The sequence below is a fragment of the Copadichromis virginalis genome, linkage group LG8 (assembly GCF_057382275.1).
Source record: "Copadichromis virginalis isolate Kocher_CV1m ecotype Utaka linkage group LG8, C_Virginalis_male_GT1.1, whole genome shotgun sequence".
Classification (NCBI taxonomy): domain Eukaryota; kingdom Metazoa; phylum Chordata; class Actinopteri; order Cichliformes; family Cichlidae; genus Copadichromis; species Copadichromis virginalis.
In genome coordinates, this window is record NC_140625.1 from 15,493,664 (window position 1) to 15,516,564 (window position 22,901).

The 22,901-nt window shown below is 37.8% G+C and overlaps 2 protein-coding genes across 2 annotated transcripts; one reads left to right on the forward strand and one right to left on the reverse strand.

Moving 5' to 3' along the window:
- The first annotated feature begins 5,088 nt into the window (after positions 1 to 5,088).
- Positions 5,089 to 9,919, forward strand: LOC146703030 (polyserase-2-like). Its single transcript, XM_085466136.1, has 10 exons — positions 5,089 to 5,143; positions 5,244 to 5,264; positions 5,466 to 5,628; positions 6,892 to 7,160; positions 7,249 to 7,394; positions 7,472 to 7,715; positions 8,540 to 8,711; positions 8,804 to 9,069; positions 9,144 to 9,238; positions 9,342 to 9,919. Exons 1-10 carry the CDS (start codon positions 5,089 to 5,091, stop codon positions 9,600 to 9,602), a joined length of 1,692 nt encoding a protein of 563 aa, XP_085322262.1. The 3' UTR covers positions 9,603 to 9,919.
- A 3,874-nt stretch (positions 9,920 to 13,793) lies between these two features.
- On the reverse strand, positions 13,794 to 22,814 carry LOC146703031 (integrin alpha-X-like). The gene is made up of 29 exons (XM_085466142.1): positions 22,716 to 22,814; positions 22,472 to 22,575; positions 21,986 to 22,056; positions 21,781 to 21,895; positions 21,126 to 21,253; positions 20,893 to 21,038; positions 20,510 to 20,660; positions 20,190 to 20,340; positions 19,846 to 19,919; positions 19,591 to 19,711; positions 19,106 to 19,245; positions 18,831 to 18,977; positions 18,526 to 18,738; positions 18,295 to 18,428; positions 17,876 to 18,018; positions 17,636 to 17,790; positions 17,384 to 17,509; positions 16,150 to 16,223; positions 15,926 to 16,067; positions 15,737 to 15,835; positions 15,559 to 15,638; positions 15,400 to 15,486; positions 15,232 to 15,301; positions 15,034 to 15,132; positions 14,851 to 14,931; positions 14,613 to 14,723; positions 14,364 to 14,477; positions 14,175 to 14,285; positions 13,794 to 14,034 (listed from the first exon to the last, which is right to left on the reverse strand). Exons 3-29 carry the CDS (start codon positions 22,034 to 22,036, stop codon positions 13,942 to 13,944), a joined length of 3,156 nt encoding a protein of 1,051 aa, XP_085322268.1. The 5' UTR covers positions 22,037 to 22,056; positions 22,472 to 22,575; positions 22,716 to 22,814; the 3' UTR covers positions 13,794 to 13,941.
- Between the last annotated feature and the right edge of the window lie 87 nt (positions 22,815 to 22,901).

The following is a 22,901-nucleotide window of genomic DNA, read 5'->3' on the forward strand; positions in this document are numbered from 1 at the left end:
AAGTTCACTATTTTGTCATGTGTTGAGAAAAACACAGATTTTAAAATTACATGGTCTAATATTTACATTTAGCATAACTGCAACATTATTTTTTCTTTTTTTTCTTTTTTAAAGACTCGAAAGGACTTGAAATTCAAAGTTTCAGACTTGTGACTTGACTCGGACTTTTACACCAGTGACTTGAGACTCGACTCTGACTTGCCTGACATTACTTGAGACTTGACTTGAGACTTGAGGATAAAGATTTGAGACTTACTTGAGACTTGCAAAACAATGACTTGGTCCCACCTCTGCTTATTAGTTCAAACTGCTTTTCAGGAAGTCACTTCTTTTGCATGTGTGCACCACTGATAAAAATGAACTTGTCAACCCAGCATAACACCCAATAATAATAACCACATCCAGTTTCACATCAGTTTTTTGTAAGTCTTTCTGTGTGTGTGCATGTGTGTGCGTGTGTGTGTGTGTGTGTGTGTGTTAAATGGCATATCTAAGAGAAGGAAATTTAATCAAATGCAGCTCTTTATGGTTTCATCAAGATTTATTTTTTTTAAAAAGGTCCAATATAAATTATTCTGTTGAACACTGTTAAACATGAAGTAAAACAGGAAGCAACAGAAAAACACTGAACATGGAGACAAAGACTGAATAAATAAACCAAATGCAAGATACACTCAAGAACTAAACTCAGTTAGCTACAAAAAGCCAGACAGATTTACATATTGAATCATTAAACCAGTTAAAGATCATTAAACCAGTTAAAGATTTACATATTGAATCATTAAACCAGAAAGAAATGACTGTACTTGGAAGTAATACACCGCTACAACAAAACCCACAAAACTCAACAAGCCACCAGAGCTTCATTGTGTTTAATATGCCAAAAGTAGACAGTTAACATGTCCCTGGAATTATAAACACATTTGTGATTCACGAACAACCTTAATTTAATTTAAGTTCCTTTATGTTACAACAGCTAAAAGGTTCCCTTGCTCTTGCAATGCTTGGCCATGGCTCACATGCACCACAGCTCAGGACCTAGATTATTGGCCAACCTTAGCCAATCTTAACTCAGATTGAAAAACTTCTTCAGAAAATTTCCTCAGATTAAATCCAATTCCCTTTGGTGGACTTTGACTAGGCCACTCCAAAGTCCTTTTTGTTTCTCTTAAGCCATTAAGACGTCAACTTGTTGGCGTGTTTTGAATCATTGTCCTGCTGCAGAACTCAAATCTGCTTCAGCTTGAGGTCCAAAACAGATAACCAGACATTCTTTTTCAAGAAACTTAGTTCATTTACCACAGCAAGTCTTTCAGGTCAGTTTAACACACAGGGCAATATAGGTTTGGATTTTTTCCCTTTAATAATAAACGCCTTCATTTATAAACTGCAATTTGTGTTTATATGTGTTATCTTTGTCTAATATTTAAATTTGTTCGATGATCTGAAACATTTAAGTGTGGCAAACATACAAAAACAGGAAATCAAGAAAGGGGTGAACACTTTTTCACAACTGTATATATGCAGACTATTTCACCTTATGTAGGCATGTTGTGAGTAAAACCAGAAAAGCAAACTCTCCACCAATGATTTCCTTGGTGAAATTTGGTTCAGGATACACTTCTCCTGTATATAAACATGTATGATGAAGGCATTAGAGATTGTGTGCCCTGAAAAGCGCCAGGCCTTTGCAAATATCAGCCTGACAAGAAACACAGTTGCCGACAGGATTTCTGATCTTTCAGCGGATTTGGACAGCCAGTTGAAGTCATTTATTGTGTTTTCAGTTGCAATTGATGAAGGCACGGACATTACAGATGTTGCACAACTGGCAATTTTCATCCGCAGAGTTGATGACACATTGACTGTCACCGAGGAGTTCGTGGAGTTGGTACAGATACAGCTGATATTTTCACCGCACTCATCGGCGCGCTGGACAGGGTCGGAGTGGACTGATCCCGCGCTGTCAGCCTGGCTACAGATGGTGCGCCCTCAATGATCGGGAAGAAAGCAGGCGTTGTAAAAAAGTTCAGAGATAAAGTGCAATCTGCAAATGGAGGACGTGATTTTTGGACTTTTCACTGTATTTTGCACCAGGAGGCTTTGTGTTGCAAGTCACTGAAAATGGATAACGTCATGAAGGTGGTCATCCAAACTGTTAATTTCATCCAATCCAGAAGCCTCAATCACCGTCAGTTTGACAGTCTTCTCAGAGAGAAAGACCACATCTATGGCCTGCCATACCACACTGAGGTAAGATGGTTGAGCCGAGGTGCTGTGCTGAGGCGTTTCTTTGATTTACGAGAAGAAATTGAACAGTTTATGGAAGAAAAGGGCAAACCACTGTTAGAATTTCATTCCGCAGAATGGATGCAGGACCTTGCATTTATGGTGGATGTTACAGAGCACCTGAATAACTTGAACAAACAGCTGCAAGGAGGCAACAAAGTTGTCACGCAGTATTATGACAGCATACGTTCTTTCAAGTTGAAGCTGTTATTGTGGGAGATGCAGCTCGCTGGTGGTGATGCAGCCCACTTCCCCTGTCTGAAAAATGTGTGCACGATCCAAAGTGTGGCAGATATGAAGCAGTTTAAAGATAAAGTAACGGGACTGTTACTAGAGTTTGAGCAACGATTTCAGATTTTTGGTGAACTGGAGAAAGACTTCAAAGTTTTTTGCTCACCATTCACCGTGAATTCCCGTCAGTATCCAACTTGAAATAATAGACTTGCAGTGTGACTCGGATTTGAAGGGCAAATTTGCCGCAGCTGGCTTGAACACATTCTATCAGAATCTCTTGCCAGGTTACCCCAACTTGACAGCCCTCGCTGCAAAACTGTTGTGCATATTCGGAACCACGTATCTTTGTGAGCAAGTTTTCTCTGTAATGAGCATAAATAAAACAAAACTGCGCTCAAGGCTCACGCACAGGCACTTGAATCACATCCTGAAGTTAGCTGCCGCTCAGGATGTGAAGCCTGATATTGATGAGCTGGTGAAAGCTAAAAGATGCCAGGTATCAGGAGTCAAATAAACTATGCAACCCCACTGAAAGTGCTGCATGAGACACCCTGATGTAGTTCTGTGATCTGTGATATACTTCTGTGAATCGCCTCTCATCCGAGAAGCTTCTTCAGTTCTAAGGGTCAAATGGTGGAGAGTCCCAGATTTAAACCCAGTGGGAGTTTCCCCCCAAAGAGGGACAAAAGGACCCGCTGGTGATCCTCTACCTAATCACATGAGCCAAGGTGTGAAAAGTGTGCAGATGAACACTACTACTGAATGGGAGTGCCTAAAGAGCCAGTCGTTTGCTTGTTCTCTGCTTCAGGGTGCAGTCCTCTACTTTCCACTCACACACACATCACTTGCACACAATCAAAGGAAATTAATATGGTAAACTGTGAAAATCTACCGATAATTTTACTGTTATTGAATGGAATAATTATGAAACAAACACCTCAGTTTCTGACATTTAATTGTTTCTGTTTCTTGATTTAGCTGAGAACTGATAAAACACATTATTATGCTGTCAGATATGAGAACACAGATCTTTCTTCTCCAACTTACTGTAAGCCAAAGCTTCATATTAAACATTTACTGTCTGCATATCTTTTCAGTGTGTTAAATTTTATAGAATTTAAATCACTGTCTCTTTAAATTGTCATTTAAAATAATGTTGCCGTGTCATCCTAGGCCAGGTTTCAAAAGATGGCAGTTTATAACAGCTGACTAGATAGCTCGATTGACCGTGGAGTCAGTCAGCTTTGACCTGAATGAATACCAAACTACTTTACTTATTCTCCAAGCAGGAATGTTAACAGAAGTTAAACAAGAACCAGCTAGAAAAATATTAACAAAGTAAACAGTATGCTCAGTTGTTCTAAAATGTCATGAAAAAGTCAAAAAGCATATCTGGACATGCAGACAGAAGATATTATTCGTTTTATTCAATAATAAAAGTAATAGGTGCAACATGAACTCTTGGATGAATGTGTAGTTTTGTTTATTGTGCATGCCATCTTTGTCAGATAACATATTAGTGATGAGTTGTACTCTAAAGATATTAATATTAATCCTTATTTATTTCTATCAATGACATATGTTAACATGTTTAATTAGAGAGTTTACTAAAAGTACTAATTTTCCAATTCTCTAAAGCTCTACTGCAGTGATGACATGTATTCCAAAAGATATTCTCTCATCTAACACATCGTTCTAAAATTTCTTATAGATATTCAGTTGAATTGCTTAACCTGCAACCTACAGACAGGCCTCCATACAGAACCCAGAGGGATGTTTTTGCAAGTGTTTTACTGACATTGTAAATCAGTTTACTCAGGATAAAAGTTTCAAGTTGTATCACAGAAATGTCTAGATTTTTGTTTTATAAAATATGCAATAATGATAATAGTATAGTTTCTTTAAATGACATTAAATACATAATTAATAATTCTGTGAAGTTTTGCTATTTACAAGTTCTAAATTAAATTTTAAGTAAACTGTGCAGTTATTTAATTGCATTCCTCATCAGAAAAGTTTGTTTTATTATTGCTGTCTACAGAGCTCTGCAGACAGCAGCTTTGGTCTCATGGTTTGTAATTTGTTCTTCACCTCCATGTGGCTTGGTTATCTTACAAAATAAATTAACATGACTTCATCTGTATAAATCTTTGATTTCAGGTAGTTTTAGTATATCAGTGACTTAATTTAAGGTGATTTTTTAAATAGTCTGAATACTTTACAAACATTTAAAGATTACATGTTCCTGTTTTTTACCCATGAAGTATGGAATGATTCATGACAAGGAAAAAAAATTGACAATAAACAATTTTAGTTTTAGGGTGTAAAGGGAATGAGTCATAATGGTTTCCGAATACAGTGCGAATAGTTGTCAAATCACTGGAGTTCTGTAGTCTTTGTGCCAGAAATTAAAGGAAGAAGGAAATGTTTCAGTGTTCTGGCTGTGGGGTGTGCACGTGGGAGGAGCAAATATAAACGTGACACACGGTTTATATATTTGCCACTCACTGACAGCTGGCTCACAAGTATAAAAAGAGGGACACGCGAGAACTGTGCAGTTACACAATGGTGTTAAGGAAGTGGATTCATTTATTGGCTTTGGTGAGCCTCCTGTCTGCAGGTAAGTCAGACCAACATTTGCATGTAACATAACTGTATGCAAATATAAAGTCAGGATTTCCTCTCTTGAACATCACTGATCCTGTTGTGTTTCTTTCCAGAATCAAATGCTCAGCTTGATGGTAGGTAAAAATAAGAGTTTCTCTGAGTAAAAAAAAAAAAAAAATTCATAAAAGTTATATTTTTCATTTAATTATCTATGTTTTTGACATTACAATTCATTTCATCAGCGATACAACTACAAACAAGGAAAAAAATGTTTTCCATATTTCACAATGATTTATGTTGCTTCTGAAGTTTGATCCTGCTGATCTTTGTTTCAGTATGTGGCACTGCTCCACACAGCAGCAGGATAGTAGGAGGTGAAGATGCTCCACCTGGATACTGGCCGTGGCAGGTCAGCGTGCAGATATTTGGTAAACATTTTTGTGGCGGTTCCCTCATCAACAAAGAGTGGGTGATGTCTGCTGCTCACTGCTTCTTTCGGTGTGTAACACAAACGTCTGTTTAATCTTTATGCCTAAACTGATCCAGCTAGAACAGGGTAGAGGTGTGCAGATCGATCCAAATATCAATAGTACTGATATCAACTCTGACATTGATATCAAATCGATACTAACGCGATGCGATCGATACTTTGTGTTTGTGGGCACAAGTTCAAGTGCAGGTGGGGTGGGGGAATCAGTGAATAGCAAAGGTGATGTCTTTCAGCCTGCTGGTTCCAGGGCAGAGGCTCATTAGTCCCCTTCCCGATAGCAGAAAACTGGAAAAGCTGTTTGACAGATGAGTGGAGTTATGGGGTGGGGTGGCTGTAGCTCAGGTGGCAGAGCAGGTCAGCCACTAATCAGACGGTCGGTGGTTCGATCCCAGGCTGCATCCTGGCTGCATGCCAAATATCCTTGGGCAAGATACTAACCCCGTGTTTGCCTACTGGTGGTGGTCAGAGGGCCCGGTGTCCGGCAGCCTCGCCTCTGTCAGTGCGCCCCAGGGCAGCTGTGGCTACAATGTAGCTTGCTATCGCCTGTGTGTGAATGGGTGGATGACTGAATGTAGTGTAAAGCGCTTTGGGGTCCTATGGACTAGAAAAGCGCTATACAAATGCAGGCCATTTACCAGTTATCTGTAATGCAGAGGAGTTTTTGGGTGAGGTGAGTGCAATAGATGTCCTGGAGGGAGGGAAACGAATCACTCACAATCCTCTCTATTACTCTCACTACTCAATATAGCTTTTTCTGGCAGGACCCAATCAGGAGCCATTAGATACAGTAATGCAACTGGTGAGGATACTCTTAACAGTGCCTTTGTTGAAGGCGCTCATAATGGGGGTTGAAGCTCTTGCACTCCTCAGTATGTGGGGAAGTAGAGTTGTTGTTAGGCTTTACTGACCAGTGATGCTGTGTTCTTTGAGCAGGAGAGATCTTCTGAGATGTGCACACCAAGAAACTTGAATCTAAGAAAGCTGCCTATATAGGTTAAACGTACTGACATCGGTATTGGCCCTGTATTTATTTGATATCAGATTGATACCAAATCTGCAGTATCGCAGAACACTGGGCTTTGACTAATATTTGTCAAGGAAGGCAAATGTCAGAATGGGAATACCGAAACTGCCAACATTCCTGAAACATTTCATCAACATAAATGTTAAAATACTGGCTCATGCATAAATACAAATGTTTACAGTTCAATGTTTTGTTTTGTTTTTTCATCAAAACTTCTATATTTTCTTTTTCTTTTTTTTAACTTTAGTTCAAGTCCTTCTGGGTGGACGGTTTCTCTTGGTCTTCAGAGCCTGCGGGGTGCAAATCCAAATAAGGTGTCCAGAAATGTTGTCAAAATCATTTTGCACCCAAACTATGACAGTATGACCAACAACAACGACATCGCTCTGCTCAGACTCTCCTCACCAGTCAGATTCACTGACTACATCAGACCTGTGTGCCTGGCAGCGAGTGGCAGTGTGTTCAACAATGGCACTGATAGCTGGGTGACTGGCTGGGGTGCAGTCAAGGAGGGAGGTGAGGCTGTTGTTGGTGTTTCAGTGTTCATGTGTTCTGTGGTTCATTGGTTTGTGTGTAAACAGCTCCTCATCTTTCTTCCCATCAGTGGCCTTACCCTTCCCTCAAACGCTGCAAGAAGTGGAGGTGCCAGTTGTGGGAAACAGACAGTGTAACTGCCTGAATGGAGTGGGCACAGTCACAGACAACATGATCTGTGCTGGTGTTCTGGCAGGAGGCAAAGACTCATGTCAGGTAGGCTTCATCAGCTCATTTGGTTACATAATCAGGTGTTTCAAAGATTCTCAGATGTGTCCTCTTTATCTCTACAGGGAGACTCCGGAGGTCCAATGGTGAGTAAACAGGGCTCTGTTTGGGTCCAGTCTGGAATTGTAAGTTTTGGTTTTGGTTGTGCTCGGCCCAATCTGCCAGGAGTCTACTCCAGAGTGTCCCGTTACCAGTCCTGGATCAAGTCCCGCATTCGCTCTAATAGGCCAGGATTTGTGCAGTTCATCTCCAGCGGGCTGGACCCTGACAGCAGCTACACCTGTCCTGGTCTTCTAACAAGACCCTCAAGTAAGTCTCAGGTTCCAGTTTTTCAGTACCAATAAATGAATATGGATAAGTATATAATGTTTTCAAATTTTCTGTATGTGTAATTCAATTCAGTGTTATTATACAGCACCAAATCACAACAACAGGTGCTTCAAGGTGCTCTATATTGTAAGGTGAAGACCTTACAATAATAGAAAATAGAGAAAACCCCAACAATCATATGACCCCCTATGAGCAAGACCTGTGGTCAGTGGGAAGGAAAAACTCCCTTTTAACAGGAAGAAACCTGGAGCAGAAACAGACTCAGGGAGGAACACGACCGGTTGGGGTGAGGGGAGGAGGGTCATCTGATCCAGCCCTAAGTGTTTGCTTTATCAAAAGAAAAGTTTTAAGCCTAATCTTAAAAGTAGAGATAGTGTCTGTCTCCCAAATCCAAATTGGAAGCTGGTTCAACAGAAGAGGGGCCTCACAGCTGAGAGCTGTGCTTCTCATTCTACTTTAAAATAGGCTAGGAACGACAAGTAAGCCTGCACGAAGCACTCTAATGCTGTGATACAGTACCATAAGGTCATTAAGACAAGATAGCGCCTGATTATTCAACACCTTACATGTGAGGAGAAGGATTTTGAATTCAATTCTGGATTTAATGGTGGAGCCAATGAAGGGAAGCAAATATAGGAGAAATATGCTCTGTCTCTAATCCCTGTCAGTACTCTTGTTGCAGCATTTTGGATTAACTGAAGGCTTTTCCGAGATTTTTTGGACATCCTGATCACAATGAATTACAGTAGTCCAGCCTTGAACCTAAAGCATTTGCTTTTTTCATTTTTTGTTTCTTCTTTCAGTGTCAGTTTGTGGCAACACCCTCGTGAACAGTCACACAGGAGGAGACAAGAGCACTGTACCCGAAGGAACTTGGCCCTGGATGGTAAGTCTTCACCAAAATGGAGTACACAAATGTGGAGGAAGCTTAATATCTGACAACGTTATACTCACAACTGCACAATGCTTCTCTACGTAAGTACACAAACAGCATTTATAATTTTTAATTTTAAAATATGCGCTGTTTGAGATTTGTCTTTTAATTGTGTCTTCAATCCTCCTGACAGCACCAGTCCAAATGCCAGTGAATGGAATGTGTTTCTTGGTCTTAGACTCATAAATGGTTCTGAAGAGTTTGAGACATCTTTGGGTGTTTTGAACATTACAGTGAGCAAAATGACTGGCTCCAATATTGCACTATTGGAGCTGTTTGAATCAGTCAGTTTCAACAATTATATCCAGCCTGTGTGTTTGGACATTAGTGATTCAAAGTCTTTCCCCATTGGTAGTCAGTGTTTGGTGACAGGCTGGGAAAACAAGAACAACAGCAGAGGTAAGGGTTTGCTGTTTTAAATAATTGCAGTGTCTGAATATCTTTGGTTGCATTTGCAAATATGACTCCTACAGGTGCTGTTCTTCAAAACATGAAAACTCAAGTTGCAAGTTGTGGCAATCTTTTTGATTCAGATCAAATTTGTACTCACACCATGGACCTTCAAGAGGTAAAAACAATATTTATAATTGTATCCTAAATGTGCTTGGACTGATACTTTCAGGCTTGGTGTTTGTTGATCACTGATCATGAATCCTGTTTTATATCCACAGGGAGGTCAGGGCAGCCCATTGCTGTGCAAGTCAGAGTCATCATGGTTCCAGGTTGCTGTTGTAACAGTCTGTGAAAGTAGACTGAGCCATGGAGATGTTGATGTCTTTACCAAAATCTCAAGATTTGGGTCATTCTTAAAGGAGATTATTGATGAAACACCATCTGTTGCAACACTTTTAACAGGAAGTTCACCTGATTTCTCAGTTTCCTTATTGATTTTTTTTGCTGTCCTCATTATCTCCTTGTTCCTGTTGTCATGATTTGCTCTTGTGGGTGGTTGGTGTAGTTCATTATTACAAATTACCAACAGATGCCAAAAATCTTTATTAACACCCATTCATATTTACTTAATGTAGTTATGATGCTCAGGTCGATATGAAGAAAATTATTCATGTGAATATTTCTAATGAAGTTTAAAAATCTTTTTTTTTTAATATTTTGGAGTGTGATGGTATGTTTCTCTAAACAAATTATACAGGAATATGTCTTCTTTGTGCATTCTGAAGCTGTTGTCTACTTAAAAATTGTATAAATCGTGTAAGAGCAAAATTGAAATGTAATTCTAATTACATACTTATTATAATAAACATTGATAATCCATCCATCCATTCGCTTCCACTTATCCTTTTCAGGGTGGCGGGGGGCGCTGGAGCCTATCCCAGCTGTCATAGGGCGAGAGGCGGGGTACACCCTAAACAGGTCGCCAGTCTGTCGCAGGGCCAACACACAGGGACAGACAACCATTCGCACTCACTTTCATTTGCACATTCACACCTAGTGACAATTTGGATTATCCAATTAACCTATCCCCACAAGATGCATGTCTTCAGACGGTGGGAGGAAGCCGGAGTACCCGGAGGGAACCCACGCAAACACTGTTGTGCGGCAACAGTGCTAACCACCGTGCCACCGTGCTGCCAAAAAATGATAAAATAATGTTATTTTTTTGTTGTTGTTGTTTTAGATAACTCAGGGCTAAATATTGCATATTTTGTTTATTTGTGAGCAAAGCCATTCACATTATCAGTAGTGATGTGCAGATCGATTCCTCCGATACCAGTCATTTATGTTCTAGAATCGATTCTCACATTAAAATATCGATATTTTAGTAATTTAGGGTAAATTTGTAGTTTACCATTAACATGAACACAGTGGAAAGTAACTATATCATTCAGATTGTCTACATTCGAAGGAACTACTCCCTCTTCCACCTTTCATAGTCATGTGCGAAATACGGCTGCATAAATGTCTCGCAGCCCCTTGGCGTGCGCACTCACAACAATGGCTGAGCGTAATTGGAGTCATGTGCGGACGTATTTTACCTCCACAAACAGCTGAGATGGTTTGCGATACATGTGGCAAAAAAGGGAGGTGTTGTAGCCACACCACTAACATTGTCAAACACCTCAGAGTAAATCATATCACAGAATATGATGAGCGTATGTTGAGGGACAGGTGCTGCTAGGGCGAGACAGACACCTCTCACTGAGTCCTTTAGTGCTGCAGGCAGGCAAGGTGTTCAAATAGCGCACAACTTCAGTTTTTTTATTTCTATATGATGAACTCTGCATTATTAAGTGATAAGAACAAGTAATCTGTTGTCCTGTAATCATTATGATGCTATAATTTGAGATACAATAAATAAAATAAGTTTTTGCACAAAGTATCGGATCAGTATCGTCGATACCACCCTGAATTTTACTTGGTATCGGATCGGAAAGGAAATCAGTGGTATCACACATCACTAACTATCAGTGACAGTTTTAACAAATTACAGCTTTTTCCACAAGTTAAATGCTTTTAAGCATATATACTGAATTTCATAGATTTACGTTCATTTTCTGTGATTAAAGGTGTGTCTTTGCAATGGAAGTAGTAGTGGTCCACAATGGAAGCAGGTACATGGTGACATCTGGTGGCCAAAAATATGAAGTGCAGCTTGAATCCACAAATAAAATGAACCGCTTCATTATGCTTGCCCACTCTGCAGAGTTCACAATTTTGTGGGCCACCGTTGTGTTGCTTTGAACATGTATTTTTGGGCGGTGAAAAAATTATCATATGTATTTGTTTAAAAATAAATTTGATCAATAAACTTTCCTTATTTAAACATGCCATGGTGCGGTCTTTCTTTGCCTGTGATTACTTGATGTTGGTAAATACAATAGATGAAAAATACATATAATATACATATAAGACAGCTAAGACCTGGCTCTCTGTAATAACTGGGAAAAAGACCAAAATGCCAATGTAAATTAATCATATAAAATGGTTCATTTGTGAGTCTATCACTGAACATTTATTTGTGATAATACGATAATGTGGAAAAATGTAAAAATGTGTGCATGACTTGCATGACTAGTTGGGATTTAAGTTTACAAACTGACAGTTACTTAACACAATGTACCACTGAAACACAGCAAATATTATTGCTGAAAATGGGTCTCTGCAGATATTCCTTTGAAACTCATTCATCATTTATGATAAATGTTACTTTTAAACATTCATATTTCTGATTAATTTTAAAAATATGAAATAAATTTCAGCATTTTTAGAAAATAAGATGTTTCTAATTCACTTCAAACTTTTGAGCTGTAGTGTAGAATGCAGTGATAGTGTATGGCTCTGGATTATAGTGGATGATATAGGACTATCAGGACATGGAGAGACGATAGACGCTACCAGAGCTTCAGGTTTACATGTGAAGTCAATGGAGGAGCGCAATGAAGCACGACTGGGGGTCGCGCGAAACTTCAGAAGCACATTTGCATCGCGAAAACGCTTTTCTGCCTGATTCGCGCAACCAAGTAGTGCGACTGACAAGTTTGAAGCTTGAAGTAAAATACGTGCTGCAGTTTATGTGGTGCATTTTGTGCATTTGCGCTTATCGCGTCTACCGCTGGAGTTGGAAAAATCTGAACTCCAGCCTGCAACATCCAATCAGGAGCCTGGTGATGTGATGCTCTGACCTATTTCAAAGAGGCAGGTCCAGCCGAAGCCATTCATTCTATCAATCAGTAGTTTTCTGATGAGGCAGGCTCTCCAGGGCAGAAACAATGTTCTTATTTTTCTCCTCATTCTCCCTGAAGCTTTTCCAATTTAAGCTGGGTCCTTTTATATTTATGTTTAATGTTTTTCTGTTTGAGTATCTTAATTTTATTTCAAATAAATTTTTGTAATGACTTATGTGTAAAGCGTCCTTAAGTTTACACTGCTGCTCTAGAGACGCTCTCTTCAAATGCTAGATCGACAGCTGCCATCTTGCAAACATACCGTCTGGCACTACTTCCTCCCACATTTCCGCTTCACAGGCGTGAAAATTGCACATTTTAAAGCGCCACTAGTTCGCTTTGGACCCGCTTCGAGGTGCGAATGTGCACGCGACCAGCTAGGGGCCTCTGGCGCTTTTTGGTCGCGTCTATTGCGTTCGGTGTGAACGCACCGTTAAAACATTATGAACTGTCTTGTTGTAGAGAAAGTGGAGTCTTTCATCCTTAAAATGCTACCAACATTTCTGATGAAAGAGCTAAAAAATATAGTCTTGGATTTGAAATGATGACAAAATCCTCATCCAATACAGACAGATACATACATACAATAAACAAGTTTGAGGTCAGATTAAAAAGTCATTGTTTTAAATAGTCACTCTCGTATTCAAAGGTCACACGGTCATGTTACTTTTAAACATTTGTATTTCTTTAAATTTCTGATTAATTAATAAGTTTCCCTACAAATCAAAGCAGGGAACACTCTTACATCACACTGACTGGAAAAACCTGTCTTTCATTTTTACCTCTAAAGTTTTATCTGCTTTTGCCCTCTCACTAAATATTGAAATAGTGCTAAAAATACATGCCAGAGTGTCATAGTTCTGTTTGACTTACCAGTCTTTAGAAATTACATAAAGTTAAATTATGTTTACAGTCAAAATCATGGAGATACATAGAAGATTTCAAAGAGTTAACTAATACTGTGAAAGTAGACACCGGCGAGGACAGGTGGTGCTTTAAGTAGGGTAAAGCTGGAAAAAGGAGATTGTCTTTTTCCACATCTTGAAGTTCAGGCTGCTAAAGAATCTGCTCCTCTTTGTTTTGCATGATATAAAATGAATACTGCTTTATGTCTGAGATGACATCTTATCCAGTACACTGGATTCATTTAGATGTGGAAAGACATTTCATTGTCAGCTCATTAATTAACTAATAACAAAGATATAAATAAAATACACAGACCATTAAAATAAAGGTTAGATTTGATTTTAAAGGCCCAATCTTTCTTGCTGGACTTACAGGCTTGAAAATCTACATAAATATATCCTCTTAAGACAAATATCTAGTGGTGGTTTCTTATTTACAATAGGTGCTCCAGTTTTATGGTCCCGAGTCTTGAGGATCCTGACGACCAGGTAGGAACCTTTGTTACAGATCATAGCAAATGACTAGGCAAGGGAGTGATTTGAGACACAGCAAGCTGTTGTCTATTTAATTAATCAAATGTGGTAGCATGGACATTTCTACACACCATGTTCACCCCTGAAATTATCAGGATGGTCTACATCTGTCATTCAGATTAGATGTACAGCTACAAATGTCATCTTTGTTACTCTGCTGAGGGTGCACCTGCAGCCGTCCCTGGATCATCTTCTGTCATTTCAATTATCATCTGTTTGTATTTACTCTTGAAAAATCCAGCCTAGAAGTGAATGAAAAAGCACATAAAATACAGCAAGCATATATTAGAGTTCCAATAAAAATGTAACCAAGCTGACAAAAAATGAGAAAAAAAAAACTTGTAAACTTTTAATTGAAAAAAGTATAAAAAGAGTCTTTCACCTTATACAGGCTAGCGGTGAGTAAAGCTAGAAAAGCCAACCCTCCCAGGGATCCTCCAATGATCGCTTTGGTGAAATTCAGCTTAGGATACACTTCTACTTCTGCCTCAATCTGACAGATGAAGTGACAGAATGTGAATAAAATTAAAGCTCTTAATATGCCAAACAAAAGAAAATATTGTATAATCACCTTGTGAACAGGAGGATTGTTGTCAGACCCTGCTGAAAAGTAGATGTACTGGTTTTTGTCATACTCCAGACTGGCAGTGCTGGTCAAGAGGAATTTGGCAGACTGAAGCCCAATCTAAGGGAAAAAAATACATCGCGAGTTGACCCTAAATTAGATACTGTTTGATTTAACAGGTAAATAGTTATGTATCTAAACATTTAGCAAACAATCCAAAACACATTAATTTAACATAAACTACCCATCCATTACCTGCTCTATCCATCCTGAACTGAGGTTGGCAGAGATTTCATACATCCTACTCTCCCGTATTCCCATGAAAGTGTTGCACTTGAACACTCTGCACTTGGCTACAGAGCAGTCCTGAGAATGATTTAAACAAGACTGAATCCAACAAAAACTGTGATAGCTGAATTTGAGATAGGTGAGGTGAATGTTAAAATCTAAAAGAGGTTGAATTTCAAAAGCTCAAGTGCAGAGGTATACTTACAACCACCTTATTTTTTCTGATCTGAGAAACAAAAGTTTTGACAGGTGGTTCTTCGTCAATTCCTCTCTGACAGTCTGCAATCTGAAATACATTTAATTCAGGTATGCTTGGTTTTGTCCCAATTATACCACATCCATTCATCCATTTAGAAATGATGGGTGACTCAAGACTTTTGCACAATACCTGTAGACTGATCAAATTCACCCAAATGTCTTTTTTACCAAGCTTCACTGGAACCCTGATCACCACAGTGAAATTAAGTGCTCTGATATCATTTGTAATCTGATAAAGAAAAGGACAACCAAGCAATACAATTAGATTTAGATTATACAGAACATATAAATACACATATATAGATTTATACAGAACTTATATTTTGACCTTAATTGATTGCTGGACTGGTTTCTGCAAATCACTCCTCCCAAATGTGAAATTGTTGTAGCTGAGAGAGCTAAACAGACATATTTAAAAAATTAAATAAATACCATGTAATACAACATTTGTTAATTTCTAAACGATGCTTTTTATTTCAAGTGGAAGAACCCATACCTTTCAAATGTCATAAAAATGCTATATCTCACATCAATCGATTTATTTTTATAGAGTTCATTTGTAGTGGCATGCTCCTGATTTCCACTGAAATGAAGAAGTGAAATGATTCATATTTTATCTGTGGGACTATACAAAAATATACCAAAGGAACAGTACCTGGTGGCATTTGCAGTGACAAAGAGCTTCCTCTCAAGCTGACTGTTGGTGTCAATCCCATAGGAGACAATGAAGGAAGCCTTAATTGAATGGAGGAGACATATCAAATTGCGTCATCTCTTTTTGCTGTAAACAAAACTATAAAGAAGTGAGAGAAAGATATTCTAAGCAAAAACACCTTAGTTTTGTTCTTGAAAATTGGTTTGTGGATAGTGCAGTCTGTCCTTCCTCGTGATAAACCATCTTCACTGTCCAAAGAGTTGCACCCAATTCTTCCCTTTGTTATAAAAATAAAATTACTGCTGGATGTATTGGAAGAGCAGCAGATCAGTGATGAACTTATACAGACTTGATCCTGATGCCTTACCTGCTGAATGGTGAACTTCCTGTAGGAGAGTCCAGCTGGGTACGTGAGAATAACACGACTGTTGTAGGAGTTTTCTCCTCTGTTCTCCACTGTGACTGTGACATCCAAAAGCTCATCAATGCCCACTTTAACCTCTGAGGATCTGTCAGAGTATTAAGGAGGATGAGAATAAAGGAAAAGGAATACAAGCACAAGCAAAACAAAGCTCTATACATGAGCCTCACCTGGTGAACGTAAAATCCACTTTAAGGTTATCAACACATTTGTTGTCAGTGCCACAGTTGATGTCAAACCCTAACTGTGGAAGAGAACATTTTGGAAAACATATTTAAATGATGAATGACTTATTCCAATTAGCACATTGTATGGGGAAATCCAACAACCAATTTTTTCATTCTACCATCTCGTGGAGGTTTTTTGCAGGGAAGAAAACAATTTCTGATAATATTCTTGATCCACTTCTGGACAACTTTGATCTCAGACACAAGCTGTCATTCTAAGTTAAGAATTGTGTATTTTGAGCTCTTTTTTAAATTGCTTTTTGTTACTACTGCATTAGTCTTCGACTGGTAGTACAATTAGCCATACATTAATATCCAATAGTAATTTTCTTTCTGGTGGCGGAAGAGAAATAAAATGATTACTTAAACATTAAAGCCTTTTACTGTGCTCCATGGTGGACATAGAGAGCTGGAAATACAACAGCTGATCACTTATTCTTATTATAATTCTTTGAAGTCTGCTTAAATCCAGCTAATCTTGGGATGTTGGACTACTTTGTTTACTTTGTTCTTTTCATCCGCGACACCTTAAAGGCCGGTCCGTGAAAATATTGTCACACATTAACTGGTCCGTGGCGCAAGAAAGGTTGGGGACCGCTGCCTTAGCTCACATGATAGCTGGTGGGCTAGTGACTCTTACAGGAATAACACCTTGACCCACTCTTTGTTTCAAACTTTGTTTCACTCTTAAGGCCATTATATAGGGAGCGCATTATAAAAAAGGAATGTGTTTTTTGCAGAACATTTGTATTCAAAAAACAACTGTTTGTTACATCTTTGTATTTACGCCCAAGATATTGAGCTTGATTTAAAATAAAATAAAAGCTGCAAATTTGTCCAACAAAAGGTCGCCGTGAACATCTACATTAAGAATGAGTGATTTCGAAAAATGTTTTAATGCACAAAATGTTTGCATGGATTTTACATGTTCAGTTTGTAAAGGCCTTTAGTCTTTGTTTTCCCCATCAGATGCTGTAAATCCTTTTGGATGACAGAAATTTTTTCTGGAACTAAAAAGACGTTCAGTGGCCTGGATCACTTAGAACTGACACTTTAACTGAGTTTAATGGTCAATTTCATGTCAATAATTTAATTAATTAATTAATACGAGGGAAAGACTTAAGTTGTTTTCTTGGCCCAATTGTTTGTTAATACACTGTGTTTAAATATTACTTACAGGATAAATGGTTGTTGTTTGAGCCTGTGAGGAAAGACTTGGTCTGGGATTTCTGTTGATGGACAAACCATTAAACATGAATTTGAGTTCATTGGAAAGAGCACTAAGAGCATCTTCTGGACAGGCCTGCAAAAAAAGAGCAATTTGGTTTGTATTCAGTGTTGTAGGACTCTCTGAACTGAACTTTGATTGTTTGCATTGGTTTTTTTTTTTGTTTGTTTGTTGTTTTTCCTGATATTATTCGATTTTTACCTCAATAAGTAACTTTAGAGTTGAACACTGTCGTCTTCTTAAGACCACAATGACTGATCCAAATTGTTCTTGTTGTTTCCCACTGGCATAAGCTCGGTTGTTTGGAGGTTTACGTGTGGCATCCAGTGTTATAGTATAATTAATCACTGCTTGAGCTGGAATAAAACACAGTTTGGATTCAATGCTACAAATGATGGGCAGTGGCTTTGTTGTTGATTGATGTAGAGTAGAATGATGAACCTGTGTGGACTGCAGACACTCTACTCATGGTGAAGCAGACTGTAGCTGTGTTCTCCAATGGTTTTGAACAGCCTTCATTCTGAGTAGGGATTTGGTTTGGGTTGAATGACACCTCAGCTTTCACCATTACTATGGGTCTTGATCTAGAAATGAACATCACAGGAAAATACCACACTGCATTTTTTACAAACCACTACTGCTTAAAGGTTTTTGATCATGCATCATTTGTTTTTATCTAATAGTTTATATCAAAGTGTCTAGAAATGTCATAAATTATTGTAATAATTAAAAAAAATTATTCATGGAATTCATTCTAAACTTTTAACCAGTGGGGCATTCATTTCTTTTATTTAACAGAAATAGTTAATAGAATTAAACATGGACAGTAATAATGCATGATTGGACTGTCTTGGACTTACCTCAATAAAACAACTTTGCCCTTTGAGCCCACCGCTAAGTCAGGCAGTCCATCACCACTCTGGTCAAAAGATGACTGACTGATTGACAGGCCAAAGAACTTCAGTCCTGACTGGACCTCAGAACCAGTAATTCTCTGTGTACATGAAAATATTTGATATTCAAATTGCAGAAAATGACTTTACATTACAGATTAGTTTAGTCATCCTCGTGAGTTCTTTGATGTTGTGTACCTGTGAGTAGGTAGGACTGATTCTTCCTCCTCCTTCGCCATTAAATATGTAGATGCTGCCTTCACCATTATTCTCCAAAGGTGCTCCAACTGCCAAATCCCTGAATCCATCTGAGTTTAGATCAGGCAGCACAGCAAGAGAAGAGCCGAACCTTCCCTTGACAGCTGCACGTCCTCTTAGTATTAACGGATCATCAAAATTACACTCCACAAACTAAAATGACGAGAGTGAATATTATATGAACATTAAGAAAGTTGACAAATAAACCGATTAATTTAACTGCAGTAGATAAAACTGTGATTTACCAAACCAGTTAATCTGCAAACATAAACTCTTCCCTCTCTATCAGGCTCCATGTACATTGGGGCTGATATGAAGATTAGCTCAGTGATGTCATCATTATTTATGTCCATGGCACACACCTCTGCCCCGAAATATTCACCAGTCTGATACTGTGTAAGAAACACATTATTGATGAAAATAATCAGATAAATGAAAATAGTACAGTTTTGTTTATATATAGTCTAAATATATTTTACATTGTCATTCAGGTCTATCACTTTATACTGTACATACGTACCTGCCATGGAAAGGGCTCAATCTTTTGATTTCTAAAGCTATCTCTGTTAACAGCAAACACAACTCCTCTGTGTTTATATCTTGGAGCACCAACAACTGTCACTGAGCCACTCCAGGATTTAGCAATTGCCATGGAGTAACCTAGAATTTAATAGTCAAGCAGTCTTCAGTTAAAAAAGTAAAAAATAGTCAAATATAGTCATACAGAGAATTTATAAATATTTTCATTAATATTTAAGGTGCATGGAAGATGTTTTTGTCTTGAAATGTTGTCATTTGTGGTATTTCATATTTTATGTGACATAAAGCACAATCAAAAACAACATGACTAACATTAAACACCTAATTAAAGCATACTCTTCCTCAGCCTTTGGAATCCTTACTCATCCTTTATATGTTGTCTATTTTCCAAACTGATTGGGGGAAAGAATTACAGCACAGCTATGTATATACTACATGATCACATGTTTATGTGTTAGTTGTTACCAAGATAGCTGTCAGGCTCCAAAGACACGTCCTCATATGTTTTCACCTTCTGGCCTCCTGTTGTGTATTGCACGTAGCCTCCCTTCCACTGGTTTGCACCAACAATAGACATCTGAATTCCCTACAGTGCAGACAGAAATGTACAGAAAAATAAATGTGTGAATGTTTTATACAGTGCATTTAAATTTGGAGTTTTGTTTGGTTTTCCTTTCTTTTTATCACTTGACTGTCTGAGTTTAAAGTGTTTTAAATTACCTCAGGCACATAAACTGCACTGAATCCCTCTTGAGACATTTCCATTTTCAGTGACTCTCCACTGGTTTGTGATCCTGTAACATGAAAATAATAAAAAAAGAACTTAAAGGACAGACTGTGTAATTTCAATTTGTTCACGACCTGAAGGACTGATTCTAGACAATCACTTGCTCTTTATTAAAAATATGTCATTTATGTGTTGTTTAACACACTAATGTAAAGAGATAAAAAAAGGTGAACATCTCTCAGGCCTTTACTGCAGGTGGCTTCAGTTGCTTTAATTTTTATAGCTGGGATGTTTACAGAAATTTTAACAAAGTTGTAACATTTTTTAATGTTTGTACCTTCGATAGAGAAAATTTTGTCCTGTAAATTCTGTCTTATTATTTCAAGGGCGTTGAAGTCCCTAACTTGAAATACGTGTTTGTCTGACGGAGACGATGCAATGGTTTTCAGCTCCTGTTCTGCTGCAGGTTTATTAAATGCATTCCCCACCTAGAAACACACACACAGCTTTTACTTTACTAGCACCCACACAGTCCTCCTCATGAAGAATGGTGCCTCATTTCATTAGTGTCAGAAAATTAGGTTAACTTTACAGGGTCATTGAAAGGATTAACCTTTTGAAGAAACTGGTACAGTGTAAAACTGAGCAGGTACTTACCCCAATAGCAAATCGAACAATCTTTTTACTCTCAGCTAGCCTTGCTACATATGGTAAGCGATGTGAGTCATGAGATTCTCCATCAGTAATAACTATCAGCACCTTCTTTGCATTTGATCTGGATCCTCTTTGTGGTGTAAAAACATTTTGGCTGATGAATGAAGAAAACAGTTTCAGTTCATCTTTCTTTACAGTGCATCTTTTAGATGTTGAAGAGAACTGCTTACATAAAAATCATGATGCCTTCTTTTACAGTATTTTCGCTAATATAACAAAGAATTATGATTTTTTAAAAAAAAAAAAATAAAGCTCTACAAGTTATCTCTAACCTGTGACATACTTCATTAACTGTGAAAGATGTGTAACATCATGGCAGCACTTACACAACATGTTCGATGGCTTCAGCTGTGTAAGTTGCTTGGTCTAGTTGTTTTATTCTATCAATGTTAGATTCCCATGATCCAGATGAGAAAAAATTATCAAAATAGTAATGGACCTTTGATGAAGTAGAGAACTGGGAAACAGAAAACTTGAAAAGAAAAAAAGTACAGAAAATCAATCATTCCATCAATTATGGAAATAAAGAAATATTTAATATTTAATGTCTGTTCCTCACCTTTGTATCACTTGAGAGAAAAGACCGAACCAGATTTTTCACAAAGGTCTTCATTGTTTGAAAATCTTCGCTATATACACTCCCTGAACCATCCAACAGAAAGGCAATGTCTGCTTGCAGCGGGCATTCTGCCAAAAAGATGGGTACGAAATGTAGTGTTGAGCAACTTTAAGTGGCCTTTCTTTGTTAGGAAGATTCACACTTTGGTCCCATTTGCCATTTGAATCTTTGGTGCACGCTTATTTGTGACTTGGGATGTTTACATAACTGGGAGTCAACTGCCTTCATAAATTATGTTTGTGTTGTAATATGATTTCTGAAACTCTTAAATCTTACCCAAGCTAAAATCCTAATAATTAAAAATAATTAAAAAGTCAAAAAATTACTACTTAAAGCAATGAAAACTAATCTCAACCTATTAAAGTGACTCTGGGGGGTAAAATGAAACTGAATTGAAAATTCAAAGCATAATTAAAACTAATTAAAAAAAAAATTTAAAAAAGCACAATAACTGCAATAAATGAGCTTCAGACTGTTTAAAATGTATTAGGTTATTGGGTCACAGCGATTAATTGTGTGAATGTGCAGTGACATAAGTATTTATAGATTCTATTATTATTTTGAGTTTGTTTTCACAAACTTAGTATCCTGTTACCTTTGACAGAAGGTGGTATGGGACGCTCAAATCTATTGGAACGGTTTATTTGAAAGCACACTCCACTGTACATGGTGATACTTTTGCAGTCCTTTGGAATAGTTGGACCGCATGCCTCAAAAGAGAAAAGATCAAATTATGATGAATCAAGCATGCTGATTATTCTTCCATTCCAGTGTGACACGTCTGCAGTTCACCAACTCACCACAGCATTTTGGGTTCCAGGATCACTTTTCATTGTCAAACCAAGAGACATGTTGATAGCAAAATCTGGCTCTGTATTTAAAGCATTGAGTATATATTAAAACACTCATAAAATAAATGTTGGGGTCACTAGAAAATACATTTTATTTAAATGACTGCCACTTTTCGTACCACATTACAAAGAGAAAGAATGCAAAATACACTAATCAAAGTTCACTATTACTGTGTCTGAAAATCAACAAAAAATAAATAACCTTTAGCAAGAATTAATTAAACAAACAAATACATTCAATTAAGTGTTTTGTTATATCATGAAATGGCAAATGCTTAACAATGCATTACAAACTCGCACATTTCAGTTTTTTTCTCTAGAAATCCACCTTATCTGCAAATTAATCTAATTAATGTCATATTCCAAGATCTCAATACTTGAAAGATACTGTCAGAGTTTCAGGATATTGTGTTAAGACATCAAGAAACTACCTACCTTGAAATTGTATATTTAGGCAGTTTTCACCAGAGATGGTACACCTGTATATTCTCCCCTTTCTGTTTTGTGAATACTGTTCAAGTGGGGCACTGACAAGCAAACTAAGGAGAGAAATCCAGACATTAGATAACATTTGGTGAGCAAAGTGCAGTGAAAAACCTCCAGCTGTTAAGCATTAGTGGTGAATGTTATAAGCAGGCAATTGTAAACCCATATTAAACATATCTATGCTCTGGCTTACTCTGATTGTCTTTGAACCACCTGGTAGCCAAAACCAGCAGCAGAGTTCCTCAGGGTCTTCCAAGCCACAGGATCAATATTGAAACTAAGTGCAGCATTTAACACTGATAATTAAAGAAAGAAAAATATTATTAAAGCTTATTATGGAATGATAATGTGATTTATTTCAACAGCTCAGCCTTCTGTG

Excerpts from the sequence above, each read along its gene's own strand:
- LOC146703030 (XM_085466136.1), top strand. The coding sequence starts at position 5,089 with ATGGTGTTAAGGAAGTGGATTCATTTATTGGCTTTGGTGAGCCTCCTG. Across the intron at positions 5,265-5,465 it reads ATCAAATGCTCAGCTTGATG|TATGTGGCACTGCTCCACAC; the intron begins GTAGGTAAAAAT and ends TCTTTGTTTCAG. Across the intron at positions 5,629-6,891 it reads GCTGCTCACTGCTTCTTTCG|TTCAAGTCCTTCTGGGTGGA; the intron begins GTGTGTAACACA and ends TTTTAACTTTAG.
- LOC146703031 (XM_085466142.1), bottom strand. The coding sequence starts at position 22,036 with ATGTCTCTTGGTTTGACAATGAAAAGTGATCCTGGAACCCAAAATGCT. Across the intron at positions 19,246-19,590 it reads GGAGCCTGACAGCTATCTTG|GTTACTCCATGGCAATTGCT; the intron begins GTAACAACTAAC and ends ATTAAATTCTAG. Across the intron at positions 16,224-17,383 it reads AAACAACAACCATTTATCCT|TTAGGGTTTGACATCAACTG; the intron begins GTAAGTAATATT and ends TCTCTTCCACAG.